Here is an 18,950-nt window from a genome sequence, read left to right as displayed (position 1 = left end):
CTAGCCTCCAACCAGGAGCTGACCCAGAGTCATCTCAGTAGAACAAAAGATGTTCCTAGTGCTCTTATCATATAGGAATTTACAAGGGTTTTAGGAGCCCTGGGTCAGGTCAGAGACAAAGAGTAGAACAAGAGATATTCTTAGCACTCTTACTACTTAGGAAATTTCAAGGGTTTCAGGAGTTCTGTGCCAAAAACCAGGGGAAGAGACCGATACATATTTTCTGTATTTCACAAGTGCATCTGTAACAGGACCACTTCACTGAACATTTCCAGAGAGGAGCATTTATATTGTAGTCTGTGTGATTGGTAGTCCCTGGAGGTACTAACTCCAGGCTACAATGTAAGTGGTTCCCAGTAGAGTTGTGTAAGGTACTAGCCCTAGAAAGATCTTCCTATTTTTCCTACCCTTGACTCCCAAACCTTTACCTTTATCTCCATACCTCTACCTGCATACTCCCCCCCTCATCCTTCCTTCCTGGTCAGGCAATCACAATTTGTGATTTTTTTTACATGTACAAGCAAATAAGTATCTGTGTCCTTTTGACTCCCCTTTATGTTTTTTAAACCTTACTTCTTTAACTTCATATTATCTTAGAAATATTTTGTATTACTACATATTTTTAACAGTTGCATAAGTGTTAGTTGTATATATGCTACATTAGTAATTGATTATAGGAATGTATCATAAGTTATTTAACTAGTTCTTATCTGTGTTTGGCAAATGGATTGACATTTAGGTTGTCCACAATATTTTGCTTTTACATGAGTATGTAAGAAACCTTCCTAGAGGTAGAATTGCCAGGATATAAGTATATGCTTAATAGATATTACCATACAATCTCAAATAGAGGTATACCAATTTATATTTCTATCACAGTTTGTGAGTTCTTTCCCCCACATCCTTACCAAAGCAGTATGTGATCAAACTTTTGAACTTCATCAGTTTGATAGGTGACGAATGGATATTTATTTCCAGCATCCAATGTAACAGATTTAGAATGGTTAATCTAAACATGAACTTGTTCATATGCTGAAGGTTTGCTTCAGCCAGGATGTGTTCTACTCATAGTTCTTACTGGAAAGAACTGGTATTTTCATCTCACTGTTAAAAATTCCTTTTTCAGAGAAGCATCTGATAATTGTTGAGTAAGTACTGTTAATTTTTTAGTTAGATGTATTAAAATGTAATTTTCACCAGTGACATTAAATTCAAATATTAAATATTATTGCAACAATAATATTTAAGTCATGACTTTAAGTCATGTTGGCAATTATTCAAAACCTTGGTCTTCCAATGTGTTTGTGTGTTTGCTGAGAAACCTAAAGTATTAAGTAGTGACAGTTTTTTTTGTTTTTGTATCTGTGGGAGATACAAGTGTAATTTATGTAGTAGATGAGTAAAATAAATAGAATATAAAACATTTTATGAATAAAATATCAAGTATTTTCTTAACATGCTTAAAGTGAATTATATTTTTAAATAGTTTATTTTATATTCATGTGCTGAGCTAAAAACAAGACTGCTTACTTTCTAGGGTTGACTTACCAAGATTTTTATTTCCAGGTTGAATTTCAGGCGGGATCTGAAGGCCAACTTCTTCCTCAGCATTATCTAAATGATCTTGATAGTGCTCTGATTCCTGTGATCCATGGTGGGACCTCCACCTCCACTAGTTTACCATTTGAAATAGAATTAGTATTTTTCATTATAGAAAATCTTTTGTAGTGAAAGGATGTGAGTCATACTGTATGTTGGCAAACTAACTTGATAAAACTAACTCCAGCACTAAAAGTGAAATGCCACAAACACTAAGAGTAAATATGTTTGATGCTTGAAACATGTAAGCTTTACTTTTTAGGCAGGAATGATCTTTTTAAATCATTAGCACAATATTTAAATCTCTAAAAATTTAAGAGATCTACAGTTTTTGAAGCTTTACACTTAATACAAGTACTAAAAAGACAAAGATTTCTTCTGTCTTTAAGAAATTTGTAGCATTTATTGTATATTATTTAAATGCTATGCCAAAGTATCTGCACTTAGGGATACCTCTTTATGTCAAGAACAATTTAAATGAAGGCCCTTTTCAGATGAAACCTTACGAGGGAAATAGCTGTTTTGTGTATATGCCAGTTAGATTATTGATTTATAAGTCTGTTAAAAAATGTATTTCAGTGGTATAGTTTCCACATCTTAGACCTACATAATTCTTTGAAAAAGGCAGATAACTTATTTCTATAATTGGAGTGGAGACCTACCTCCATGATTAGATAAACTCATTGTTTGGATTAAAATAAGAATTTTGCCTTTTTTCTTCTCAAATTATTATATATATATATATATATATATATATATATATATATCTTTTTCTTGATTAAATAGTTATTATTAAAATAATTGTGGGTGCTTCAGGATTTGTGCTTCTATAAGTATATTGTTTTTATAGCAGGAACATGTGATTTGGTATGTGTTTTATAAATCTTTAATAATTAATAAATAGGTAATATTTTTGTATTGCACTGCATTATTTTTCCTCCTATCCTTCTGAAGTATACCACTGTATTTACCACTTCTAAGAGTGACTGACAACAGGCCAGATGACCCTTGAAGTAGTCATTATGTAGCAATAAAAGATGCCTGACATAGGTTTTTTTTTTTTTACCTCTCCTTTAAACCTTAGAAGTTTCTTGGCATGTCTGCATATTTTCATTGACACTAATGTATTAAATATAAATTGTAATGAACTAAATACTTTTGCATATTTAAATTCTTTATATGGTAGTTATTCTTTATAACAGGTTATTAAGGTAAGTTCAATTCTGTGCATTTGAAACTGTTACAGAACATTCCTCTTCAAACAGCAAAATAAAAGTACATTGTGTTACAAAAAAGGGCATATTTTAGTTCTGCATTTAAGTTTATAAAATGTAATTAATGATTTAAAAAATTCTTATGTTGATTATATATGTTTTTGTATCAAGAAACACTGTATATTTCCAGAAAAAGAAACTACACTGAATAGCCCTATTTTAAGAAAAATACTATGGGGCATATTAACTTGAAGACCAAGCTAGGTTGTAACTCAGGACCTGAGGTCTCAGGCTAGGAGAGATTCAGAATTTTAGTCATTTAGGTCATATAGTCCTACTGAGTTACACCAGTAATACTAGACAAAGGCACAGTATGGAGGAGAATATCAGTCTTCTGGAAGTAGCTACTTCATAAATAACATAAAATTGGCAGATGTCAAATAAAATGGCAACATGTAATCTGTCAAATTTATTGAAATAGTATAAGATAAAGACAACTGCATATCAAACTTATGTTTTCTTTATATAGTATGTATTTTGTAATATAAGTAGCTCACAGTGTATGAATACTGAACTTTTTTTTTCATTTTTGTGAACTTACTTTAAAATAACCAAATGGTGGAAGACTCTTCCCATGATGGGATAGCTTTGGATTTGTTTTCATAAAGTCTTTGTTAATAAAAGTTGGAATTATGTGCCTTTGGAGGCACATTTTCAAGTATTCTTTGTAGATGTGTATGTTTCTGAATGCATTTGTTACTTACTTGGTCATGTTCTTCACATTGGTACTTAATTTGAAATTTTAATTTTTTTTAAGTTGAATAATAGAATATTCTTTATACTCAGGGTGCAATGGTCAGTGTTTGGTCTTAGGCCTTTTAGTACTCCTCTTTCTCTGAATTTTGAAATATGAAGTAAAATCTACTTGATTTGTCTAATGCAGCCATACAATAAACTGTGTGTCTATATTGTTGCTATGTGCAGAGCACTTTATTAGGCTTCATTGGTTGAAAGGTATATAAAATAGTTATTTTCTTGGAGCTGAATGCATGTAGCAAATAACAAAGTAAAAGTAACTGTTCATAATAGATAATGAATCTTGACTAGGTGGTTGGAAAACAACCCAGGATGATAGCCATACCAAATGAGAATGCAATCTGTGAACCTCCTGGGTCCTAGTAGACATTAAACTTGTCTAGGCAAGAGTTGAAAATCTGGAAAGTATGTAATATGTAAAAAAAAAAAAAAAGCAACCTCTCTGTTTAAGGCAATTTACTTTAGTCTTCTGTGCTTTGTGAATATCTTACCTTATCATTTAATCATGAAAGTAGTTGCCTAAGTATAGCCTAAATTTAGATACTGTTTTATAAGAACCAAACTTAGCTTTTTATTAATAGCAAGTGTAACTTAGATAACTTGATTCAAATTTTAAATGGAAATGTCTTAAAATGAACCAAAAAACCTTCAAATCATCCTAAGTTTTAATTTTTTTTTTCATAATTTAAGAAGTTTCATATAGGTAATACATATACATCATTCAGAAACCAGAAGAAAATATTAGAAACTTATCAATATGTTTTATTTTCCACTTTGTATGCATCTACCTTGTTTTTTTCATTCCCCAATCTCAACAAATAATCATTTTTATTAGTTTCTTGTGTGTCTTCCCAGGTTTAGGTGCAGTAGCAACAAATACAAATACATATTTAGAATCTTAGAGGTTTCATTGCTTTTACTCATGAATGATAAAAGTATCTTACTTGCAGAAAGGCAAGAACAAAATCCATTATTGGAATTACGACCATATGTTATGGTAGGAGAACTAGTTTTCTTCAAACAAAACTTTTATTACCAAAACACTTGCAAGGTTATTTTTTATTTAACCTGTATTTAAAATCTTAATTTTTTTCCTACCAGACACTAAATTGTGCCATCTAATTTATATTTTACCACTGACACATTGGTTTTTTTTTTTTCACATCACATTTTTAGTAGTTTTAAATATTCTCTTTGTATTTTGTGTTGTGAATTTAGCTTGTAATTATGTACAATTTAACACATTTGGGGAAACATTCTCTGTGTAAGATAAATTCTAGCCGAAATAAGCAGGCGACGAGAGGCAACAAAGGGCCAGGCAGTTTATTTGAGCGCAATTCCCGGGTGATGTTCCCGGTCTGGCTATCACAGGCCAGGGAAGTCACACTCAGCAGGGCAGGCAGCGAGTTTTTAAAGAAGGTAGGGGGAGGCAGAGCTTAGATTTACAGCGGCGCGAGGATTGGCTAGCTTATGGCACATTTTTCAGGTTGGGAGGGGGCAGCAGCTGGGGACTTTGGCACTTCATCAGTGTCCGACATGCTCACCCCTCCCTCTGGTGCCTTCAACCTTACACTCTGCATTTGCATTGATAAATTCACAACCATATTTGCATGCTTTTTTACAAATTAAGAAGTAGGTCTAATTCAAGTGCTTTATTATGAACCTCTGAATTTAACAAAGGCCTTTTTTTCTTTTCATTTAGTAAAATACTGTACTATCCAACCTCCAAGATACAGCCCACAGTGATCTCCACACCTCCTCATATTCACACCCTTGGGTAGACCCCTCCCACATTGTACTATATTTGGTCTTCCTAATAGAATGCAGCAGAAAGGATGGGGTGTTATTTCCAAGACTATGTTGTGAAAGACTGTTGCTTCCATCTTTGTTGCATTTCTCTCCACTCTTTCTCTTCCTCTCTTCCCTCTTTCTTTACCCCTCCTTTTTATCTGTCTGTCTATCAGATCACTCTCTCTTGGGGAAGTCAGCTGCTGGGTGTGGGCAGCCCATGGGGGCAAGGCCCATTTGTTGGGGAACTGAATCCTCCTGCCAACACCCACATGAGTGGAAGTAGCTCTTCCAAGCCCAGTGAAGCCTTCAAATTGCAGCCCCAGCCAACAATTTGATAGCAACCTCATGAGAACCACCAAACTAAGCCACTCTCAGATTTCTGAATCTCAGAAACTGTTTTAACAGATAATAAACACCGTTTTTAAGCTCTGTGTTTTCTGGTGATTTGTTATGCAGCAACTTTTATTAGATAACGAATAGAATATACCTGTATATTTAAGCAGCTGTAAGTAAAAACTAAAAGAATGATTAATTGCTCTGACATAATTAAGCATCTTTCTTACCAACATTTATGGATTCCATGACAGAAGTAGTATGTGCTAAGTGCAGAGAATACCAAGAGAAAGAGTAGCATTTGGTTATGTAGGAACAAGATGAAATTGTGGGTGTGGGAAACCTGTTTTTGGAGATTCTATACTAGGATATTTAGATCCATGCTCCTGCTGAAAGCAACCAAAGTGGATTTAAATACAAATATCATCTTAAAACATCAGGCATATTTTAAGACAGTAGGAATATCCAGACTATAAGTAAAGAGAAAAAGAGAAGTTACATGGGTATGGTGCCCTATGGGATGATGACAACAGAGATCAAATTTCAAGGCTCACACAAGTTGAGTCTAAGGTGAATCATGAAGGTAACACAAGACCATCCCCACAATAGGCTATAGGCTGAGATCCCGCCCACCCCCACCCACCAATACGTTTTGGTCTTTGGATGAATTAGAAATATAAATTACATAAAATGGCAGCCAAGTTTAGATTTGCCTATATTACTCAAAGAGAATCTTGGGCATTTAACTTGCTTTAAGGTGGTACCACACTGGTGATGCCTCCAGGTGCTAAGAGCAATTTAACATGCAAAATTTTCTGTAGCAAAGTAACTTCACTGTGGGCCTCAAATAACTTTTCAAATACACATTTACTAACACAGTAAGAAATAAGGCATATAAGGAAACTAGACTCCAGAGGCAAGAAGTACAGAAACAAACATGTAGACTTAGGTATTAGATTTATATTTTCTGTGTTTAGAGAAATAGGTGGGAGTAACTAGAGAATGGAAAACTAAAAAGTAATGGAGCTAATTTGGGCAAAAACAATACAAACGTAAGAATATATAAAAACTAAACCTTAAAACTCATTAAATAGGTTTAAATGGCAGAACAGAACAGCCATGGGGAGAATTTATAAAATGGAATATAAATCAGGATAATTATCCAGAGTGCAGAATGGAGAGACGAAAAGATGGAAAAAACGAGATACAGAGGATTATAGTGAGATGTCCTAATATATGTTTAATTAGAGAAAAGGGAGAATAGATCCAGCAAATATTTATAGATACAGTGTAAGCATTCCTAAAATGATGAAAGACATACTCCATAGATTAAAGAAGCCAGACAAATCCCAAACAGAATAAAGTAAATGGAATCTACCCATAGACACATAACAGGAACACGAATTGCCAGCTGGCACTGAGTCCAAAGGAAAGTTTGCTATCTCATCAGAGGACCAGAAATCTCATTGGGGGCTGTGAGAAAGAACCCTTTTAAATGTACTTGCTTATTCAAGGGAGGCTGCAGAAAAGCAGCCCCACTTGTCCCTCCGCACCATGTGTTGTAGACCCCTGTGAGACAGAGCCTTGTGCACTTTCCCTGCCCTACGCCAAGCTAGAGACAGCAAAAAGGCAGCACCCCTCTCTCTCCCCACTGGTGCAATGGTGGCAGACACTGCAGGGTAGAACACTGACGATGTGGGAAGCCTAACACCCTAACTTTATAGCCAGAAGACCAAGAAGGGGGATCTTGGAATCAGAGAATGTGGGGGAATAGTGTAGGGAGAAACTGCAGAAAGGGAGCCTCCAAATTTATGTATAAAATTCTGGGATCACCCCCAAACTGCGTATGTGTGAAACTGACCAGAAGCAGCTCAGCAAAACGGATACTGAACTGCAGGACACATCAACAGGCATACCTTGGAGATACTGAGGGTCTAGTTCCAGACCACCACGATAAAGCAAGTATCACCCTAAAGTAAATCAAATGAATTTTTAGGTCTCCCAGTGCATGTAAAAGTTATGTTTATAATACACACTAGTATATTAAGTGTGCAATAACATTATGCCTAAAAAAAGGACATAGCCTAATTTAAAATATTTTATTGACAAAAAATGCTAAACATCATCTCTGCTTTCAGCAAGTCAACTTTTTTCTGCTGATGGAGGCTCTTGCCTTAATGTTAATGACTTCTTACTGGTCAGGGTAGTAGTTGCTGAAGGTTAGGTTGGCTGTGGGAGTTTCTTAAAATAAGATAATAATGAAGTTTCCTATGATTGACTTCTCCTTTCATGAATAATTGCTCAGTAGTATGTGATGTTGTTTGGTACCATATTACCCATAGTACAACTTCTTCCAAAATTGGAGTCAATCATCTCAAACCCTGTTGCTACTTTACTAACCAAGTTTATGGAATAATCTAAATTTTTTGTAATTTCAAAAATCTTCGCAGCATCTTCACCTGGAGTAGATTCCATCTCAAGAAATAACTTTTTTTGCTCATCCATGAGCAACTCCTCATCCATTCAAGTTTTATGAGATTGCTGCAATTCAGTCACATCTTCAGGCTCCACTCCTCATTGCAGTTCTCTTGCTATTTTGACCACATCTACAGTTATTTATTCGACTTAAGTCTTGAACCTCTTAAAGTCTTTCATGAGGGTTGGAATCAACTTCTTCCAAACTCCTGATAATGTTGATATATTGACCTCTTCCCATGAATCGTGAATGTTCACAATGGCACTTAGAACACTGAATGCTTTCCAGAAGGTTTTTAATTTACTTTGCCCAGATCCAACAGAGGAATCACTAAGGCAGCTATAAGCCTTAGGAAATGTATTTCTTAAACAGTAAGACTATTTAAATCTTGATTAGTTAAGTCAAAATTACTCCTTGATCCATGGACTACAAAATGGATGTGGTGTTAGCAGGCATAAATACATTAATCCATTGTATATCTTCATCAGAGCTCGTGGGTGACCAGATGCATTCTCCATGAGTACTAATATTGTGAAAGGAATCTTTTTTCTAAGCAGTAGGGTCTCAACAGTGGGCTTAAAATATTCACTAAACTATGTTGTAAACAGGTATGTGTTATCCAGGCTTAGTTCCATTGATGATTTAGTTTTCAGCACTTTTGTAGTACTGTTTTAGTCTGTTCCAATTATGCACCACATGGTGGCCAGTCTGAAATCTGGATACAGGCATACCCCATTTTATTGTTCTACACAGATACCGAGTTTTTTTTTTTTTTTTTTTTTTTTTACAAATTCCAGGTTTGTGGCACCCCTCTGATGAACAAGTCTATTGGTGCCATTTTTCCAATAGCATTTTCTCACTTCATGTCTCTGTGTCACATTTTGGCAATTCTCACAATATTTCAAACCTTTTCATTATTACTCTATTTGTTATGGTAATCTGTGATCTGTGATGTTTGAAGTTACTATTGTAATTGTTTTAGGGTGCCACGAACTGCACTGATACAAGATGGCAAACTTAACTGATAAGTGTGTGTGCTCTGACTGCTCTACTAATCGGCTATTCCTTCATCTTTCTCCTCCTCACATCTTATTAGTGAATTTGATAGACTAGGTAATAAGAGTAACTTGTTTAATGCCACACATAGTGAAACTAAATGAATTAGAATTTAAGGAAAACCTTTCTGGCACTTAGAACTCTCCAAAAAAAGAAGTAAGCTGTATTAACTTATGCAGAATTTTGATGGCTCTGCTTGTAATTTCAGAGCCAGAAGGAAGTATAAAGATCTTCTCATCTAGTGTCCCTGCTTATGCTAATGATGAAAATGAAATCTTAATTCTAGGACAGGGTGACTACTTATTAAACTGGGGATCACAGAGCTAAAACTAGAATGCTAGTCACCTTCTGATTGATGCCATTCTCACTTATGCCCAATGTTCATGTGCTAGGTCATGTCTAAGGTTCATTTTTAATCCCATGAATCTGGGATTTTTATGATTTTTTTTGATTCACTCAACACTGTAAGAAAACACAGCTAATCGGGTGGGTAGTGATAATTAATGCCTGATTTGCTAAAGACAAAAAAATTTTAAGCAGCTAATAGGAACCAAGAAATACAATATTGCAATTCTCAAAACCCTATGAAGTTGACTAACTTCAACCTTGAAGGCCATTAAAAATTCATTGAAATACATTATTATTTTTTTCATGACAATTTAGGGAATTTATAATTAGTGAGATCCCTAGGTGTTCACAATAACAAGGCATCTTTTGGTAGGAAAATGTCTGCTGAAATGCAGAATAAACCCAAGACAAGTATCAACACATATAGAAGTTATCAATGTTGGCATATTTAAAAAGAAATTAGAGGCAACCAGATTACAAAAACAGACTGTTTTATAGATAGGAAAATTAATGATTGGTCTGGTAGAAAATATGTCAACAAAAAAATAGAGACCAGAAAATTACTGTGGATAAAATGAGAGTTCCTGTGGCCAGGATTCTCACCTGGCCCTGGTTGACTAGCTCACTGCACACGTGTGGGCAATACATGGCTGTTGACTCTATATAAAAGAGCTCCGCCCAGTGCTCTGTGCACGACTGGTGGCAGGGCTGCAAGGCTGCAGGAGAGCAGAGCAGAGGCTGGAGTGGTGGCAGCATCAAGGACAGAGGCCCAGAGGACAGCTGTGCGGACAGAGGGGTCCAGAGGCAGAGACTGGCTTGCTGAATACAGACTCGGTCTGAGTGAACGAGATTTTAGTGACTAACCTGCCACCTGGAAAAAAAGTTGGGTATAACCCTCATTCCAAGAATGTTTTGCTGTCATTTTCTTTGGTCACATTGAACTTGCCCGGGGCTGAGACCCATTGGCAAGACAATGATAAAAGATAGATATTTAATATGATTTATAAATATATATCTATACATTAATTATATAAACTAACATATACAATGAGTTTATATATATATATATATGTTTAAGTGAAAAATAATTCTAAGGCTGGCTATACAATTACTCAAAAATGAGTTACATATACTGAATCAAAGGTCATGCTTCCCAGGTGGCCTCATTTTATTCCATTCTTCTAATCTCACTACCTCTACCCAGATTGCATTAATCAGAACTAACATTACACTATTTATTCCTATTTATATATGCCATCCAAAGCAGCTCCAAACTCTTCAGTTCAATGCCAGTTTTCCACATTCTAATCTCTTAAGGCTCTGTATATGTTATTCTTTCCTCAATGCACCATGTATCCTTAACATAAGAAACCCTTCATGTCAAAAAAAAATTAGACACATACTTGCTATAAAAATTTCCAAACAAAAGTAGAATAGTATGATGAAACTCCATGTGTCCATCCTACAACAATCCTCAAATTCAACAATTAAGACTTTCCACTTTTGCTGTATCCCTTTATTTCTTTGCTGGACTATTTTCAAGCAAATCTCTGTAACTACGGGGGAAAATCCCAGGGCAAAATACCTTTGAAGCTGAAATCAATCAAAGGGAGAAATAAAGTTTAAAACCCATTTATTGCTTACTCGCCCCAACCTCTTGGGTCCAGATAAACCCTCACTTGCCCACGTAATTACCCACTGATATGGAGATGGACTACTTCTCTCCACCCCTTGGAAACACCTGTTGATATGGAACTGCACTAAAGCCAGGTGGGAGATTCTGGAAATATTATAATTTTACCCACACTCAGATGTCATCATTTCATACCACATATACTTGTATGCAGCTCTAAAAAATAGATAGTGAAGAGTTATTTTAATTGAGTCAATTACTGTAAAATATATGCAAATATTGACCTGACATTGCCAGTCAGCAGGCCATAAAAAGTTTTGAACTGCAAATGAGACCATCAAGAAAGTGAAGACAACCTACAAAATGGGAGAAAATATTTCAAATCATGTAATCTGTTAAGTGACTTGTAGTCAGACTTCATAAAAATGTTTACAACTCACAAAAAAGCCACAAATAATCCAATTAAAAAAGCAAACTATTAGAATAGATATTTCACCAAAGAAAAAATATAAATAACCAATATGCACTTGAAAATTTGCTCAATATGATTAGTCTCTAGAGAAATGCAATCAAGGCCATAATGGGATACTACTTCATACCCATTTAAATGGCTTAATAAAAATAAACAGGTAACGTGTTGGTGATGATGTGCAGAAATTGGAACCCTCATACAATGCTGGTGGGAATGTAAAATGGCGTAGCAGCTTTTTAAAACTGTTAAAACACAGTTACCATATGAACCAGCAATTCCACTCCCATGTATACCCATGAGAAATAAGTCCACATACTTTCACACAGAATTTTTACATGAATGTTTATAGCAGCATTATTCAAAAAATGGGAACAATGTAAATAGAAATGCAATGCAAATACCAATCAATTGATGAATGGACAAATAAAATGTATATGCAAACAATGGAATTTTGTTTCGCCATAAAAAATAAAGTACTTGAAAACACTATGCAAGTATAAGAAGCCTATAGTCATAAAAGACTATATATTGTATGATTTTATTTTGATGAAATGTCGAGAATATGCAAATCTATAGAAACAGCAAGTAGGTTGGTGGTTGTGCAGGGTTGGGAAGGAAATGGTGAGTGCTTTCGGGTGATGAAAATACTCCAAAGCTGATTGTACTGCTGGTTGCACAACTCTATGAATACAGGGAATGTATAACTTTTTTTTATCATTCAGGAAATGAAATCAAATGCAAGTCAATCAAATAAAAACCTTTTTTAAAGGCCACGGCAGTCATTAAATTTTGTTTTCCGAAAGTCTCCAAATCTTTTTGATTGAGCTAGAGAACTGCCAGAAGAATACGGAAGCCTGACTGAAGACAAGCTGAAACAACTACAACCCAAGTCTGTAAAGACTCAAATATATTGAAGTCTGAAGGGGCCGGCGAGAAAGGCTGCCATTTGTATTAAGTGCCAGTGGTGTACTGTTATCCTAATTTTACAATTGACAGTCTGAGTCGTACTAGAGTCACAGAAGCCGAAAAAGGTAGTGCTATGTTGCGCATTCAAATCATTCTGACTCCACTGGCGCTTCTTTCCAGCCCCAGCTTGGCTGCAGAAAGGAGTTAAGGAGGGCAAAGAAAGCAACGGGTGGGAGAATTCAGCTGCCAGGAGTATTTTCTGAATGAACTCTGGTAGAGAAAGAGGTGGGCAGAAGACTTCCAAGTTATCAGTTCAGTATCGTTATGCAGAAACACTCATTTCTGTGCAGAAATGATTCCATGTCATTTGACAATGTTACTAAATTAAAAAGAAAATATATCCAATTTTGGAAAATCCGTACCCCACACCAGCAACTGCTTTCAATCTTGGCGTTTCATCCGTTGCTGTTTTCCCTGACGCGGCGCTCTTCGCAAGAATTACCAGTTTTCTGACTAATTCCCGGAAGAGCAATTCGCGCGACGTTCTGAGGGCAGACGCGCCCGGCGGACGCTGCGCAAGAGCGAAACCGAGCCTCAGCCTCTGCGCGTGCGCACCGCTTGACGGAAGCTCCGCCCCGCAGCGGCCCGAGACTTGTCTACACTCTTGCTGTCTTCTTCTGAGCCGGGTTTCTACACTACCTGTGAAGAATCAGCTGCGGTGCCCACCGCTCAGCGCCTGCGCGGGCTGCGGCCGTCCGTCACCATGACAGCGACCGCTGGCGGCCCTGGTAAGCGCCCTTCCCCGGCTCTGCTCGGGGACCTTGTCCGCACGTTTGGCTCGTGGTGGGGCACTTCTTCGGCCTCGTGCAGGTAGTTTCGGGCGTTTTGAAAGACTCCTCTGGTAGCACCTGTCCCTTTTGGGGATCCTCTGGGTTCGCATTCTCAGCGGGCACCAACCTAGAACTTTGATTCCAGGCATGGGCGCTAAGAGAAAAGCGTTTAGGGCGGCCAAGGATGGCAAGAATGTTGCACCTTTTAAAAAAGGATTTCTTAGAGCAGTATTATGTTCATAGGAAAATTGAGCAGAAGATAGAGATTCTCCATATACCCCCTATCCCACCAGAATGGTAGGTACACTTGTTGAAATTATAAACCTACACTGACACATCATAATCCAAAGTCCCTAGTTTATTTTAGGGTTCACTCTTGGTGGTGTATGTTCTGTGAGTTTGGAAAAATGCTTAATGACATGTGTCCATCATTATGGCATCAGAGTAATTTCACTGCTGGGAAATCCTCTGTGCTCCACCAGTTCATATCCCATCCCCACTCCAATCCCTGACAACCACTGATTTTACGGTCTCCAAAATTTTGCCTTTTCCAGTGTCATATACTTGAAATCACACAGTATGTAGCCTTTTCAGATTTGGCTTCTTTTCACTTAGTAATACGCATTTAAGTTTCCTTGATGTCTTTTCATGGCCTGATAGCTCATTTCGTTTTAGCACTGAATAATATTCCCTTGTCTGGCTGTACCATAGTTTATCCATTTGCCTACTGAAGGACATCTTGATGGCTTCCAAGTTTGGGCAATTATAAATAAAGCTGCTGTAAACATCCGTGTGCAGGTGTTTGTGTGGACATGAGTTTTCAACTGCTTTGGCTAAATATTAAAGAACATGATTGCTGGATTATATGCTAACGGTATGTTTAGTTTTGTAAGAACATGCCAAACTATCTTTTAAAGTGGCTGTACCAATTCGCATTCCCATCAACAGTGAATGAGTGCCTGTTGCTGCACATTCTCCCAGTATTTGATGTTATCAGTGTTCTGGATTTTGGCCATTTTAATAGGTGGTATACCTCACTGTTGTTTTAATTTGTGTTTTCCTGATGACATATGATGTAGAGCATCTTTTTCATATGCTTGCCATCTGTCCTCTTTGGTCAGGTATCTCTGACAGTCTTTGACCATTTTTTAATCAGGTTGTTTGTTTGGGAAGAACTGATGTCTTGATAATAGTGAGTCTTCCTGTCCACTTAAGTTCTTCTTTGATTTCATTAATCATAGTTTTGTAGTTTTCCTTGTATAGATGTTATACATATTTTGTTAGGTTTATACCTAAGTATTTTGGTTTCTTTGGGTGCTAATGTAAATGGCATTGTGTTTTCCATTTCAAATTCCAGCTATTCATTGCTGGTAAATAGGAAATTGATTAGCTTTGGTATATTAATCTTATATCCTCAATCTTGCTATAATTATTAATTCCAGGAGTTTTTGTGTTGATTTTTTAGAATTTTCTACATAGACATGTCATCTATGAACACAGACAGTTTTATTTCTTTTTTCCCAATCTGTATATACTTCTAATATCTTTTTGTGTCTTAATGCATTAGCTAGTACTTCCAGTATGATATTGGAAAGGAGTAGTGACAGGGGAGGAATATTGCTCTTTGAGGTCGTGGTTGAAATGAAGGAATGTTGACATTTAACTGATCCATGATTTCAATGGATCAAATGGGAAGTAGTTTTGATCAGTCTGATTCCTCTTTGGGAATTAGATGGGGGTGGGAAATGCAGACAAAGGGCCAGCTTTTATTTTAGCTTTTCATTACACAGCTTTTGCAAGCCCTTAATTTGTGTGCCTCTGTTGTTTGACAGCAGAGTTAGAAGTGTTTTAAGCCAGGTAGTTCTGCTCCAGGAGGCTATAGGAGGTTATCTTTTACATGAACATAAGTAGTTCCATTAGACAACTTTGTTGACTTGTTTTTTCAGTTTAAATTTTGTATTAAAAAATGTTTACCCTTAAAAAATAGTTCTTCTAAATATAAATGCTGTTATTTTAGGATCTTGGAGTGAAAATATATTGGAATATTTTCTGAGAAATAGCCAGATCACAACAGAAGATGGTGCCCAGATCATCTGGTGTCATGCAGCTAACCACAAGGCACAAGTGAATGAAGCACTGAACAGTAAGTAAGGGTGACTTGTAGGACAGCATGTCACCGGAGTGCTGAAGCATAGCTTGAAATAACGTGGTCCAACAAGGAAAATTCTTCAAAGCATCATGTTTTTTTTTTATTAAGGTATCGTTGATATACACTCTTATGAAGGTTTCACATGAAGAACAATGTTACTGCATTCACCTATATCATCAAGTCCCCCCCATATCCCATTGAAGTCACTGTCCACCAGTGTAGTAAGATGCTGGAGTCACTACTTGTCTTCTCTGTCAAAGTACCATGTTTTATTGTAAAAATTTGCATCCCTCACAATTATGTATCTGGATAATATATCTGAATAAGTATTTTATTGTAAAGGTACTGTTTTAAGTTGCTTTTCTTTGCTCCTCAAAGGGGAGAACTTTGTCTTGTTTCATATTGAATCCCTAATACCTAAAATAGTACCTAGTACATAATAACTACACAGTGATTAAAAATGAATTCTAGGAAAAAGCAGTGCTTTAAGAAAAAGTTGATTAACAACTGCAGGAGCTGGTGGGAGTAGGGAATAAGTGAATGCTAATGGGTACAGCATAGTATATCCATTTGGGGGATGATGAAGTTTTTCTGAAATTAGGTAATGATGATGGCTGCACAACCTTCTGAATATCCTAAAAAGCACTGAACGATACATTACAAAAGGGAAAATTTTGTAGTTTGTGAATTATAGCTCAATTTTTAAAAATAGGGAAAAGGAAGAAACAAAACTTATTTACAGACAAAATGGTTGTATGTATAGAAAATCAAAAAGATTGTACAGGCAAGTAATTGTAGTCATAGGTAAATTTAGGAAATTTCAGTATACAAAGTCAAAATAGAAAATAAATTTAATTTGTCTGAAACAGTAACTAAAAAGTTGGAAAATATCCTAAAAATTTCAGTTTGTAATAGTATATGCAAAAGTTTCATGCCTAGAAATAACATAATCACATGTGGATACTTTTAATCTTTGTTATGTGTTCTTTCATATACAATAACAATAATAGTATTATACATAGCAGTAATAGTAGTATAACTCCACTGGAGTTCCTGTACCCATTTCCACTGTGCATAAGTGTGTGGGAGGAGGTCATCCCACAAATAACAACAAATGATTCTCGAACACCAGCAAGTTGTCTGAGAACTCAACTCAATTCTGATGCTCTCTTCCTGGAGAGTGCACCAGATTCCCCAGGTTAAGGGCTCTGTCCTAGAAACTGTCCTCCACCCCCGACTCCAGGTGCAGGTTGCAAGCCCTAGGCTGTTACCTGTGCTTCTGACCTACTGGCTACAGATTGGAGGTTCCAATGACCTCCGCCTTAGGTTCGATTAATTTGCTAGAACAGCTCATAGAACTCAGGAAAACACTTACATTGATCATTTTAGTAAAGGATACAAGTTAATAGCCAGATGAAGAGATACATAGGGCAAATAAAGGAGCTTCTATCCTCTTGGAGCTTAGGGCCTGGACTGGTGGCATGTGGAGGCATTCTGGAAGTGCTTTCTTTAACAGAGGAGCAGGATCCAAGAGAAAGATAAGCTTTTAGGGTTTTTTGTGAGGGCTTCATTGCATAGTCATGATTGACTAAATTATTAGTCATTGGTTGATTCATCCTCTAGTCCCTGCCCTTGGATGTGATCCAGAAGTCTCTCATTTACATGAAAAAACACCCATTTATCTTTAAGACTCCCCAGTGTTTTCAGGAACTGGCCCTGGAGTTCTGGAAACACAAGTCCACATTGCATTGGGTTCTGGTGATTAACAAGCTGGACACCAGGGAGAGTTGGAACACTCTGGAAGGCTGAGACTCCAGCTGCTTATGGAGGACAGGCATGCTCTGATGGTCCTGTTGAGACCCAAAACAGAGGTGGCAGTTTGAAAGGTTTGCCAGCAGCAGGAGGGGTGCCAGAGGGGCAAGGGTTGGATGGATCTGTCTCTGCAGGAGAAAGGGCAGGTGGACATGCCTCTCCAGCCCTCCCTCAGCCCAACAGGCCAAGCACTCTTGGGAGCTCCAGATGCTCCATTCCCCTTTAGTGGCTCAGCCCCAAGGCACTTCCCTGTGCATCCCCAGCATGCCAGCCCACTCAGCTCAGCAGCATCAGACTTTGCAGCCTAGGAAGAGGGAGGCTTTCCCAGATTTCTCTGCCCTGCGTCAGCCCAAAAGAGAGGTGCCTGCAAGAGCCAGCTCTGAGCACTCCTTTCTCCTCTTGGTGGCCAAGCCCAGTACAGTACAGTACAGTACACCTCACTGCCACCAGTGTGTGCCTACATGTGACTTACCCCCACTGTGCAACTGCTCAACATGCTGCTGTGCCCTTGCCCTGCCCACCCCGTGAACCCAGCCAGACCTGCCATTGCTGTAGAGAGGGCAGAGGGTGGCCCTTCCCATAAGCAGAAGATCCCAGCAGAAGCGCTGCTGCTTTGCTCACAAAGGACCAGATGAGGCAAACTGCCATCTTCAGCAGACTAAGAGACCTCTTCCAGTATACAGGCAGGAAGCTGGCCCCACCCATAGCCCACCAACAGCAACTGGGCCTCCATCCCAAAGGAGAACCAAGCACTGGGGAGTTAAGTCTTGAGTTTCTCGGCACCACAGGACACCTTTTTCATAAGGCTGTTCCTCTCTAGACCAGGAAGGAAGCATAGCAGATCCATCTACTACAAAGAAGAAACACAGAAACCCTGACAAAATAAGGAGGCAGAGGAATACAGACTAAATTGACTACAGGATAAGAAACCAGAACAGGGCTAAATGAAATGAAGATCCCCAGTCTTCATGATAAAGATTTCAAAGGAACAGTCATAAATATGCTCACTGTTATGATTTGTGGAAAACTGTTGAAAATTTCAGGAAGGACTTCAACAAAGAGAAACAAGAGCTGAAAAAGAGCCACTCAGAGCTGAAGAGTATAGTAACAAGTGAAGTATACAATGGAGGAAATGAATAGTAGATTGCTGCAAGTAGAGAAGACAATCAATGAGGTGGAAATTAGGGAACAGGAACACAACCAAAGGGAGGAACAGAGAGAAAAAAGAATCTCTAGGAATTAAAGAATGCTAAGAGAGCTATGTGACAACTCCAAACAAAACAATATTCAAATGATAGGGGTACCAGAAGGAGAAGAGAGAGACAAAGCAATAGAAAATCTCCTTGAGGAAATAACTATTGAAATCTTACCCAGTCTGGGGAACAAGACATTAAGTCATGGAAGCACAGAGAGCTCCTAATAAAAGGAACCCCAGGAAAATACCACCAAGACATAATAATTAAAATGACAAAGATTAAGGATAAAGAGAGAGTATTGAAAGTAGCCAGAGAGAGA

General features: G+C 37.4%; 2 protein-coding genes across 8 annotated transcripts in view; both read left to right on the top strand.

The window, feature by feature from the left end:
- ZFYVE16 (zinc finger FYVE-type containing 16) overlaps positions 1 to 3,786 on the top strand; it is a 55,883-nt gene extending 52,097 nt beyond the window's left edge. For all 4 annotated transcript variants that reach the window (XM_073234607.1, XM_073234601.1, XM_073234602.1 and 1 more), the window contains exon 18: positions 1,567 to 3,786. In XM_073234607.1, the coding sequence (XP_073090708.1) occupies positions 1,567 to 1,728 (162 nt within the window). In that variant the 3' untranslated portion in view covers positions 1,729 to 3,786. The remainder of the gene's footprint in view (positions 1 to 1,566) is intronic.
- A 9,472-nt stretch (positions 3,787 to 13,258) lies between these two features.
- The window catches only part of FAM151B (family with sequence similarity 151 member B), a 56,562-nt gene continuing 50,870 nt past the window's right edge, over positions 13,259 to 18,950 (top strand). For 3 of the 4 annotated variants that reach the window (XR_012130359.1, XM_073234615.1, XM_036999905.2), the window contains exons 1-2: positions 13,259 to 13,432; positions 15,492 to 15,617. Coding sequence is in view for 2 of the 4 variants with exons in the window: in XM_073234615.1 (XP_073090716.1) it covers positions 13,408 to 13,432; positions 15,492 to 15,617 (151 nt within the window). In the remaining 2 variants the exon portion in view is untranslated. Of the gene's footprint in view, positions 13,433 to 15,491; positions 15,618 to 18,950 lie in introns of those variants that run through there. The other variant, XM_073234619.1, reaches the window with a different exon arrangement.

This window comes from Manis javanica, chromosome 1 (genome assembly GCF_040802235.1).
Source record: "Manis javanica isolate MJ-LG chromosome 1, MJ_LKY, whole genome shotgun sequence".
NCBI classification, from domain to species: domain Eukaryota; kingdom Metazoa; phylum Chordata; class Mammalia; order Pholidota; family Manidae; genus Manis; species Manis javanica.
Note: the sequence above shows the minus strand (reverse complement) of the source record. Positions and strands in the feature narration are given on the sequence as shown.